General features: G+C 30.7%; 1 protein-coding gene across 9 annotated transcripts in view; it reads right to left on the bottom strand.

Annotated features, from left to right (window-relative positions):
- Nucleotides 1–7,030: 7,030 nt before the first annotated feature.
- The window catches only part of Hgsnat (Heparan-alpha-glucosaminide N-acetyltransferase), a 126,455-nt gene continuing 120,688 nt past the window's right edge, over nucleotides 7,031–12,797 (bottom strand). For all 9 annotated transcript variants that reach the window (XM_085821845.1, XM_085821842.1, XM_085821843.1 and 6 more), the window contains 2 exons: nucleotides 10,953–11,065; nucleotides 7,031–9,016 (listed from right to left, as the gene is read on the bottom strand). In XM_085821845.1, coding sequence (XP_085677971.1) covers nucleotides 8,841–9,016; nucleotides 10,953–11,065 — 289 coding nt within the window. In that variant the 3' untranslated portion in view covers nucleotides 7,031–8,840. The remainder of the gene's footprint in view (nucleotides 9,017–10,952; nucleotides 11,066–12,797) is intronic.

A 12,797-nucleotide genomic window follows, 5' to 3' on the forward strand; every position in this document is an offset into this window, starting at 1 on the left:
ATAGTATAGAATGATAATATAGGAGTATACGATAAAAGATGCGATAAACCAGGAAATTAAGCTAGAACTCGAAAAATTGAATTTTTCAAAAAGGCTTTATATTATAAGCCTTTGTCTTTTCTATAATTGGTTTCATGGTTTAAGGTATAAAAGTCATTAAGTCTGTTCACACCTGTTTAACAGGGTCGTAACAATGCAGGAAGGTAAAGTTTCGCAAGCGTAAATGTGTAATTGACTCTTCGAAATGGTTGATCGAATGTCAGTTCGTGTTTGCTTCGTTGGGATTGGTCTGTTCTTATATCAAAATAAAGTTGAAAAGTTAGAACTTCTAGGCAAAATCTTTAAACTAGGTTTTGTAACGTAGCAAGGTTTGGTTGCTTAACAACAAAGATCGGATTATACCTCTTATGATCATCGTGTGAAGAGAATCTTAAACACCAACTGTCTAAGATGCACACCTCCACGGAAGATCAGAATTCTATGGAACGTTGGTGCTCGTCTTAAAAAGGGTCCACTAAATTAGCAAAATGCTAATGAATGTATTTCTAACTCCTGTTCAGTTTATATGCGATATTTATGTAGAAGTAAACATTTTCTCATTAAAAAGTTCAATTTTGGAAGTTTCATTCATTCGCCCATTTTGCCCTGAAAGAATACGATATCATCCTTGGGTAAAGTTTATTACTTATTTCGCAGTTTTTATAAAAATTTATGTTGTAGTAGCTATTTTTTATTTGATATGCGTTACTTTTCTCCCGATTATCTTTATGGGTGTGTAAAATGTTCAGTCGTTGGATGTCCTTATAAAATCAAAAGAACATTAATTTCCAGGAAACATTTTTCTGTATGCTATTTCTATGATGTAAGCAGTAATTAAATCCTCGATATTATATACAAAGCCAATGCACGTTTTAAAAAATGTCTGTCGTAATGAAAATTTAATTCAAATTATATTTTATGGAGAAATAAAAGAAGTCTGTAGTAATGGAATTTTATTTCAAATTATATTGTGTAAAGGAATAAAAAAAAATGCTTTGAAATGATCTGAAAAAGCAAAAATTCCGAATGCGGAATTTCTACTGATTAGATAAAGTGGAATTAATTCTCGTTTTAAAGAATTTACTGTGTCATATTATCAAGCAGCTCCTATTAGTATTTCCAATGTACCATTTCCAATGTACCAAAAAAAAAAAAAAAAAAAAAAAACCTTGAAATCAAGAAAAGGCAGCAATTTCGATCCGTGGAATTACTATTAAATAGGTAATTGGATTTAAATGAAATCTCATTTCAACGAATTGATTGGGTCATAATGGCAAACAGTAACATTACTAAACTGGCACTTCCGATGCACAACATATAGTAATTTTCAACATTCCCTCCTTCCGAGCTGTAATGAGATAGAGGAAATGATATGGGAAAGAGCAAATTTTGGTTTAAGAACATAGTATTATAAGTAGATTTTATTCTAACTTTTATTTTTGTTAATTCACATATAAAATAAGAATCTAATGCATGGAGTGAAGACTGAAAAGGATTTATAACATCATTAAAAGGAACGAATGTTTCTTAATCATGTATCCGCAAGTTTATTTCTTACGTTTATTCGTTTATTTATTTATTCATTTTTGCTCTGCTACTAACCAACTACGCCGTCAACTAAAAAATATAGAAATTCTCATGAACGACTATCGAATAAACTTCTGTAGATGTCCGCCGCTAAAAGTTTCTCAGAATATAAATAATATCAGTATAATAAAGAAAAGAAACATTTATCATGTATTCTGTAACTCAAAAATGAAATTCAAGTTAGCTAATCTTTTATTTCTTTCTTGTAGCGCCACACGAAAAAGTGGAAAACAAATTCAGTTCCCTTTCTTGATCTCGAACTGTGAAGCTTCAACTTACAGCAAACAATAGTTCCCAGACTTTAGCTGATGAGTATGACATTTTGAACGACGAACAATATTCGCTGAAGTCGATGGTTGCCCAACTGCAGCTTTTCAAGCAATCACCACCGGTCGGTCCCTACGTCTTTAATTGAAAATATGCATAACATTTTTGCAGAAAATTAACACTTTGAACTTCCAAGCCTCCCCTTTCCCCCACACAGTGGCAGCAAATTTCTAGTAAATTTAAGTCGTTTTTACTAAGTTATCCCAAAGCATTACGCAAATAGAATCTATTAATCTTGAGTTTCTCAAAACATAATTTTCAAGGTAAGTAGAGAAATGCTTTATTTCATGAAATAACCTGTGAAATTCGATCTAAGGCTAAATTGATGTTCTCATTGAAAGACGGGCTTTATGCATTTAAAATTACTCATTGATATTAGTTATTGCTTTAATTATATTTATTTAAGTAGCAGTTAATATATACACTTATTGTAATATATTCCACCTAGTCTATGTAATTAGAAATAGTGAGAAGTAACTGCTCATTTATATGCAGCTTGCAAAGCATTTATATCCAGACTCCCATTTTATATGTTTACAATTTTTGTTCGTGAACTCGTTTAAGCTTTGTGTGAGAGAGTGCTTAACAAAGCCCACATTAAAATTTCAGCGAAAAATTTAGTTTAATTCGAGAATAAAGGACAAAATCGCACTACCTAAATTGCTCATATAGGTCGTCTGCAATACACATCTTCATCTGCTAATCATTTCTTAACGAAACTTGTGCTTTTAACAAACTCAAAAAATCATGACAGCAGTCACTATTAAATATTCCTCAGTTTACAAAGCAGAATTTCTTTCAGATCTTTTTATGTATATTTGATATCAGATTAATCCTTAACCATAATATACTGGAATCCTTTCAAAGTTGTATTTGTTTTTCATTTCATTTTGACATGATTAGTTTATACGCAGCCATCTGTTTATCACCGTTTTCCTATATCATTTGAGATTAAAACGAATTCCTCTGTATTCAATGATTTACATTTCTCGTCCGAAATTTTATTTTACATCACGATCTCAAAATCGAGAAGATTGAAATCTATCTTCATCACACAAAAGACGAGTTTTTTAGTAAGGTCATGACGTGTGATTTCATGAACTATTCATAAATTTTTAATTATGAGATTTTACAGGAAGACTATCAAATCAAGCCATTTAATCGCTGATAGCGACAACTTTGTGACTTAACCAGTTTCTTACACTAAATTTGGTAAATAGTGTACATAGCTTTTCTTCAGAACTGTAGCTCGGGTTTTCAGAGTCCGGGGGCAGCAGATCTTGAACTCTTGTTTGCCAAGAACGGAAAACATTTCATTCTAAAATTTCGTAACATTAGTTCGGCGCCGGGAACAGATGTTTCCCTTTGCCCCCCTTCTAGTTACGCCCTTGCTTTTCTTGTGTCTACTTTCATTGCTTCCTATATGAGCAGTTACTTTATGCCAAGATTGTAAGATGTCAAGATACATTTGCACTTTACCTTAAAATTTTATTTATTTAATTTAACTTTTACTCAGTTACTTTTTCATAATGATTCCTTATTTTCATTTTCATCCCGTTTCGGAAATTGTTGGACTTAGCATTTTACACTCCAGCCGGGAGTTAAGTCACGATCACGGTACACTATTCTGAAATAACGCTACTACCCCTCTCAACCTCCTCAGCGAGAATTTCATAATCCAGAGTTTTCTTCCCAGTCCAGCGTCTGTTAGACAGAAACTGAGTCGGATAGGCTGCGCTTCGCGCAACGTTCTTGAAAAATTGCATCAATTTCAATAATGTAGAGCAGATTGAATGCATAGCTGTTATTTACTCTGATAGTTGGTACTCCACGCACAAAATAAAGTTTCTTCATCTTTATTTCGGTATCCCGAAAGGAGTCATCACGTTCGTTCCTTTGTTTACACATCGTTATTTATGATCGTTTGGTTATTTCATTCCGGTTCCCTTACGGAACAGAATAATAAAATTATAACCGGTTTCTAATACAATGACTAATGGCATATGTTATAATGAAAGAATAAGGTGTAACTGGTTTTGAATGAAAGTTGGCTCATTTCCAGGCTTTTTCACAATTTCAACGTATTTGACTCGCTTTTATTTATCATTTATTTGAAAAATTATATCTAGTGATTTACGCACTTCGCCGCCTGTGCAAACTCTATAATGTCTAAATTTATCACCCGGTTTCTGTCTAAATTCTACCGCCTGGAACGACTGCACAGATCCTGTAATACAGACATCTTTTAATAGCATGTGAGAGCATAAAAGTGTAAAACTGAAAAATGTGACGATGGTAGAAAAATATCCAGGAATGTCATTTCAAAGACTGACTACAACTACAAAAATTTTAGCCTTTTACTTGCATTTCGTGGCGATAATGTACGCATAGAATCATCCACTGGATCTAGAGAAATCTTAATTAGAGCACTGAGACCTCTATCCAAATTTGATGAATTTTCAGTATTTCATGTGCAAAAACATAACTCAGAAAGAGAAGGAAATGTATATTATCGACAGTGTATAATGAATTAATTAAAAATATTTGTGAAAAAAATTTACGAACATTTTTTAAAGTCAGAAATCAAAGCCATAATTATTGCTCCCACATTTATATAATGCATCTTGATCAACTCATGATTATATTGCGCTATTTGTTATTATATGGACGTTGCTTAGCTATATATTAGCATACTAGGTTAGCAAAGTTTGTTAGCTATAACTACTAAAGGCTGCAGAGATCAAATCTACGATAATGCAAGAAACAAGTGTTGCCAATATTAAGATCTCCAAACTACAATTAAACAATGTAATGAAAAGCCACACTGTCTGCCTTGTTTTGCAACTTTTTTAATGTTTCATCGAAAGGAACATACAGATATTTTTTTTATTAGCCGACCTTGAAACCGAAGGTCCCGGGTTCGATTCCCGGAGAAGGCATGGATATAAAAATTGTCTGTCCCCTCATAGGAGGTAACAGTGGCCACCTTATTAGGTGCCTCCACAATACGATGGCCACTACTACTACTACTAGCATTTTCAAAGAGTTATCAAAAATTCTCAAATATTTTTCTCAGATACTTCCATTTTTTTTTTTATTTCAAGGTTGGCAGCCATGTTACACATCAGTTTAACTTCTTTTACTTTTTCCAATTTTTTTATGCACTAGGAAAGAGGTAATCAGTCAATTAAGAAACAAAGAAAGAGACTCGTGTGAATATGAAATATATAGATTATTTTATCAGCATGGTTGATGAAACTTTAAAGGGGGTCAATGCTGATCACAAATTAGATAGCTGAATATGCACTTCCAGTTCACAGGCATTATCAAGATCGCACTGATTACAAAAAGTATCAATTAAATTGATAATTATTTATTTATATAAGGCTACATCATGGTTATTCTAAAACTGTCTTGTTTGTATAGATATAGAATCAAAACGAATTCAATTATTTAAATAACTTAATGCGATTGCCTGTTATCGAAAAGAAATGAATTTCCTCAGAAGCTATATTTTTATGTACAAGCCATTTGCAAAATTTAAAAGGAAATTTTGTTCATTTCCAAGACTTTTACTATTTGAATGTGCTAGCATGGTTCATAGGATCATTCAAATGTAATATATCTGATTTTGATATTATGATCGAAGATAAGTTGATTGTAGCGAAGGAAAATGTTCAAGCACAAGTCTTATTCAAAACAAAAGAACACTAAGTTTTGTAATTTAAAAGTCATCTGAGAGTAATTCCCAAAAGAAAGTTGTTATCAAACCAACACTGACTTTTACTTCTTTTTACCTTTTTGTTATTTTTCACTTATTTATGTGCAAATATTTGTATTATGATTATGTTATAGAAGAAACTGTAAGGGGGCCAATGAAGAAAACTATTCCTTTAAACTGGTTGATGCAAGAAAAAGATTAAGAATCCCTGACAAAGAAGAAAAGTTCTTGTTTCACAAAAAATTTAGGAATAAAAACATTTTAGATATAGAAAATATTTATAGAAATGAAAATGCCAAATGAAGATTGATAAAAAGTATTTAAACATACACTTACTTACTCTATATCTATCGCATTTTCAAGTTTTTTTTTCAGCCCATTGGGAGCATTAGAATGCTTTCATAGTAACTTTACAAGTTGAATAAGTTATACCTAACATAGGCCTTTAGACACTTGAATTTTTGAATTTGTAAATTGCTTAAAAGACTGCAATACTTATGCATGTGTAAATATATGAATTTTTTTGAAATAGTATTATTTTCCATATGAAACATCACATAGCAGTATTTAATAGGATACAAATTAAAAGTCTATGCCAAATATACACTAAAGAACATAAAAACAAACTAAAATTACATTTTAAAATAAAAATGTCTTGTGACAGCTAATCTGGCTCTGGAGAGGAAGAGTTGACGTTGGAGGTGAATGAATGGTTGTGAAGAGAACAGCCATTCTCTGCCAACTTACATTCCTTATGATTTTGATGGTTGACAATAGAAAGGGTCATCTGAGTTGTTATTTTGATGATGATGTCAGTGGCATATCACAAATATATCTAGAGTAGATTGTATAGTCCTATGCTGTTTGTCATTATAGATAGCCTTGTAGCTAGACATAACAGAATGAATATGCCTGCTTATATTCTGGAAATGCTTAATGCTCGCATAATCGATTCTGGTTTTGCTAGTGCTTTACTTATAGGGTTATAAGCCTTAGTTGGTGCCTTTGTTGTATATAAACGGTGATAAACACTTGACTAAACTAACTTTGCAAATATTATTTGAATGAAAAAAGTACTGGTCACGAAAAGGAGGAGCTGTTTATGAGTACTTTTTTCTAACTGGGTTGTTTCAGTTAAAATATTGAAACTTACTCATTTATATAATAGAAAATTTATGTAAGTTGTATATTATGTTAGTAAAGGGATTACTGTACATTTTCAGCTATTATTTCAGTTCTTATAACTTCTATCATTATGCATATAAGTTATACTGTGATGTCTGAAACATAAATGGTAAAAAAACAAATGAATTGTACATATTAATATGTTAAAAAAACTAGGACCACTATATGTTAAAAAAAATCTTTTAATTCAATAAAAACACATCATACAAATCGACTAAAGCATGCACCAGATATCTTGCATATTGAGCACTAAACTGAGGAACAATAAATTAATAAATAACTTTTTATGCAAAGTAAGCAGGCACATTTTAAATGAATAGGGTTTGTTGGTCATTTTCCCTCATAAAATTACTTTCTTTAAAATAATTTAGGTACTGTTGGTAAACAATAATAATTTCTGTTAATCACCACAAAATTATACATAATTAGTCTTTTCTTTAATTGCGTAAAATAATAATTTTTTTTAATGTATTAAAATCCAAACCTATATAATAATATTATTATTATTTTGGTAAAGGTGATATATTCAGACATGATTAGAATTGAATTTACTCTTGAAATTTTGAGAATTCAGAAAGATGTGCAAAATTCTGCCATTTTAGAGCACTGCAAAAATTTTATTAAAACACAAATCACTTATAAACTCATTGCAATTACAAAAGTTTTACTAAAATTAAGAAGGTGCAAAATTTTTAACTACTGCATTTGACGGCATATAAGACGCACTGGCATATGAGACACATCCTTATTTAGAAGGCCACACACATGTAGATGTAGAAAAAGTTATGCATGTCTAGATCTTTATCCAGGCTAAAAATAGCATTCAGTACTGAAAGTTAACCTGTGTCCTTCACGTATAAGATGCAGGTAACTTTTTTGAGACCAAATTTAGGAAAAAATGTGCGTCTTATACACCATCAAATACGGTATTTATTTAATACAGAAATTTTTAAATATAGCACTGTTAAATTTGTTACTGCATATCATTAAAAATAATACCCCAGTTTAATTAAACAGAAACAGCTAATGCATTTTATTTTACACAAGAAAAGGTTTTATTTTAACATACTAAAAATAGAAATTAATTACATCTGCCAATAAAATAACAAAAATTATTTAGGGTTTACATGAATGAAAATTAATTTCATTGTTTTATTTTAGTTTTTGTAATTTTAATAATTTGTGAAGGTTTTTTTTGTGTAATGGAATATTCTTTATTCAATAAATTAAATACACACATAAAAATAAAAATCAGCTATAATATTTGGTCTACAGAAAAATTCATTCAGATTTTTCAAATATTCTGATGTTCTGTAATCTGGAGTGACCCGAATAGATGGAGTTCTACTCTTTTTAAAAATGTACCCTCAATCTAAGTACTTATACATGGAATAAGGTTAAAAATTGACAAAAACATTATGATTACTTATGTCAAGTGACAGAAATATGATTACAAATTGCCTTCAAATTTCAAAGCAATGCTTAAAAGTAATAAAACAGAACTATTATATTATTTAGAAATATTTTTAATGCTATTTTACAAAATTAGAACCATTCAAATTTTTAACAATACATGGAAATGAAAAATGAAGCTCATATATTAACATTTTTGTTATTACAGTGGACACTCTTTTCATAAGCTTCCAAGGGGCCAGAAGAATTCATAAAACCAGTAGTTTTCAAATAGAAATTCCATTAAAAACACCATCAATTAAAAAAAAAAAAAAAAAAAAAAAAAAACTGGAGTTTTGCAAAAATTAGAATTCATAGTAGCAGTACTTACATAGAACTCACTTTGTAATACTGAATATGTAACAGGTGTTAATCAATATAATATTTCGAGAAAAAAGGTCAAAAGTTAATGATCTTCTCAAAAAAATTAATTATCCTCATATTTCTTAAAATTGTCTTTTAACATGAAATGTAATTTGACATACAAAGGTCTTCTCCAATTTTCTTTCTATATTAACAGTTAAAACTCTCAGACAGTCACAAATATACTTTTATGGTGCATCCAGATAGCAGTTATAACCCATAGAGTTGTACCCCACAAATTCATAAACAACTCATTCATATGAGATGGTTCAACTTGCCAGCGCCAGGGAAACATCTGGTGAGTAATAGAATGTCCAACATACAACATTATGGAATTCATTCCTGAAAATAGAGATCCGTATTAAAACAACACTTTTCCCTCTTTGAATAGGATAGACAGTCTAATAAATTAGTGTTACTTATTATTGAGTGAAATATAATTATAAAATATATAAAAGGTTACATAAAAAATTCGATTTGAGGGTACTAACACCAAAGTTTGCTTCATTCTGAAGAAATTAAGCCTAGGATTAGTGTTCCAAGGACTAAAGGATTAAGAATCCCATTTCAGAAGACTTTAAAAATATCTGATCCAATCCTCATTACATTATTGTTTGAAAGGGAATATTACTTTTTCAGAAACTTTTATCAATGGGCAAAAGCTGAAAAAAAAATTGCACAGCAAGATGTATGAACTATTGGAAAAATATTTTTAATTTAAGAGCATATCCAACATTTGCTTCAAAACTTGATAACGCTTACATAGTCAATGCAGAGTGAAAGCACACTTCAAGTAGTAAATTATATTGAATTTTGCTCCTATGAAGAATAATTTTTGTTCAAAATTTTCTAGGATACAGAGGATAATTTTGCAGTTCAATTCTGGATGGTTCATAATTATTTGAAATGTTAAGTTTTAAGAGAATTCTTCCACTACATTTTTATGTAGTGTCTGCCTTACCATTTATACTTTAAACCTGTTATATAAGTAAGCATTTAATGCCTTGATTTTTAATATTATATTCAAAGAGAAAATTTCTCACATGAACGACTGAAAATGCCATAATGAACTACCAGTACTTCATGATGAGTGTTTACAAACCCTAACTCTATATAAACATTTAAAAAAAGTAAAAATCCAGAAAAATCAATTCTGAAATTAACATGGCACTCTTAATTTATAAAACTCTTAACATGCTTCTCAAAATGATTATATAAAATTATTTCATGCTTCCTTAGACAATTTTGTATTTCTTTTCTTAATTACAACAAAAAGTCTCAATCAACAATTTAAACTACTTTTATTATGGTACAGAAAATACAACAAGATAATTTATTTCTGCATGATTCAGGAAACTGAATGTCCAGACAAAATATTTACTATAGCTATAAATGAAAGTTTACAAACCAACTGCCCAGACAACATACTTGTTAGGGAAGCGTACTGTGATGCATAAGGGTCCAGGTTGAATCACAGAGAAGGCATGCAAGTTTCTAAATATATAGTGTTTTTGCGGCATGGGGCACTCTAAATATATGGTGAGCCAGAAGCCCTCTTGAGAGGTTGGCATTAGGGGAAGAGAGGTGGGAGACCCTTGGACCAGTCCTCCCGGGTTGCTCTCCATCAAAATTGGGGTGGAACTGAGTGAAGTCCCACTGTCATCTATAAGGTGTTCAAGGCTCTAACCAACGACAAGCACAATCTTGCTCTCCTTGCTACGATGAATTTCATGGACTTATTCTGATGTTAATGATGGACAAGTAAGATAAGTCACAAAAGCATAGCAACACAATACAGTTGACAAACCTCAACCAATGTGAATTGGTGCAAGATGGCTTATTTATCTTGCAGATTCTTATTTTATTTACAATTATTCACTTAAATTGGCTGAGATTTATTAAAGAAATGACATTAAGTTATTTCAAGGCAGCAGAGATGAAAAATGAGCAATGCCTTCCCCGGGACTCAAACCACAGACCTCTCGAATATGCATTAAGCGTGCTGACCATTACTCCACGAAGGCATGCTATTGGAGGTGGGAGAAATACCTTATATACTTTCCCTTTTAAAGGATAAATGGGGATTAGGGGACCCCAATCACCAAATCCTGGCGGTGGAAAATCATCATCCACCACCTTTTTCAGTTCGGATGCCACTATAGATATATAGGTTATTTCGAGGCAGGAGAGATGGAAAATGAGAAATGCCCTTGCAGGGTCAAGGACCACAGACCTCTCAAATACATGCCATTTTTAAAAGTATTTGTTTTAAATTTACCTGCATGGTAAAATGGTGCCCCACTCCACCAGTTTTTAATATCGATGACAAAGTAACATATTGAAAGCAAAGTAAATGCCATGCTCCCAGTGGCTAGTATGTAAGACACAGACCTGCAAATGTAAATTAGACATGTAGGTTAAAACTAAAACTTATTTACTATTATAATGAGACCTTTCACATAACAAAACATATAAAAGAAAAACTAAAACAAACATTAACCTTTCAACACAGGCATATGTGCAAAATTTATGACAAATTCAGTTTTTCATGCACATTTTTCACATATTGAAGCTGAGACGTCTGGAGGTCATTTCAGGAATGTGCCAACAGGAAGTAATTTGACTTTTTTTTTTTAAACTGAGCTTTTGTGCTACATGGCAGCTTTTTCATAAAAGTTATGACACACGCATGGTCATATTTTTAAATTCGGAAAAAATTAATTTTTTTTTCAGATGATTTGTAATTTTGTGTTATTAACTCCCATGTATTATTTTAATTTGAATACATTTGGGTCTGTAAATTTTATATCGATTTTCATGGCAAAAAATATGTACAACCAGCTGATTTTGCTCGGATTCTACAAAAATTATCTGATGAAGAAAAGGAAGACAAGGAAACCTTTGGATGGGAGAACAATAGCGATTTCAATTCTTATTTTCTTTTATTTCTATTTTTTAGAAATAAATAAAAACATTAAAGTTAGTTTAAAGTGCATTTTTGTAATCAGTAAGAAGTAAATTTCCTTGCAGAAGCAAGTAATGCTAAACTTACTTTTTTTCCTACCAAGGTGTTTTCCTTTTTTATTGTCTATACTTGTCTTTCATGAATATTAAAATTAGCTTCGATTTTAAAATATAATTATTAAATAATAAATTTAAAATTTTCTATAGTGAAATACATCATTGCATTTCTATTTCACTAACACAAGAACTTAAAAATAATTTACTTATATTTGAATGTGATATCATTTGTATTTTGCAATAATAAGATTGATATTTTATTTCTTAACAAATTTATTATCAATATTCACTGATTTCTGTCGTTTTTCGTGCCCAAAATGGTAAAATAATGGATGGCGTAAAAAATACGACATGCACGTGTTGGAAGGTTAACCATAAAATAAGCATAAATAGGCATCTACATAGAAGTTTAAATTATAACTCTTTCTTTCTTATTTCTATCACATTAAAAACTTCTAAGCTTCTTATCGTGATAAGAAAGAAGAGAAAACAAAAACACTTCTAGAATCTATGTACTCTTAAAATGCTTAAAAGTTAACTTGTATTAATATGGGAAATGTGTTTTCGGCATTTAATGTATAGTTTTAGGAGAATAATACAAATATTTGTACCTCTTATCATATTTGTACATTTTAAAAAATATTGAAAAAATTAAATACTTTTCTATTAAATAAAAGGCATTCTTTTGAAAATTATACTTACTTCAAACTATGATGCTTAAGTAATCTAAGAAATGTTTTTGAATGAGCAAAATATATAAGGTCTACAGCAAAATTCTGTTTGATATTAGCATTTCAGGTTTCAACACACACGCAGGTGTTTATTTGAGACAAATACCTGTCTCTCTTTACCACTGCATTTATAAACATCTGCTCTTCTAAATTAACTGAAACAAAAGTGTCTCAGGTCATTATTGTGAACATGACTACTGATAAAATTATGACACTATATTTTGTACAAATTCCAACAAGGAGGAAGTGCTTCAGAAGTGTGTTGAAATTTAGTGACAGTTTTTGGCAGAGATGCAGTTTTAAACAGAACATGCAGGAGATGGTTCAAAAATTTAAAGCAGATTTATCTTAATGATAAGCCACTCTTCGGA

Source organism: Stegodyphus dumicola, chromosome 8 (assembly GCF_044657685.1).
Source record: "Stegodyphus dumicola isolate Sdum_Otavi_A_Nest chromosome 8, ASM4465768v1".
Classification (NCBI taxonomy): Eukaryota; Metazoa; Arthropoda; class Arachnida; order Araneae; family Eresidae; genus Stegodyphus; species Stegodyphus dumicola.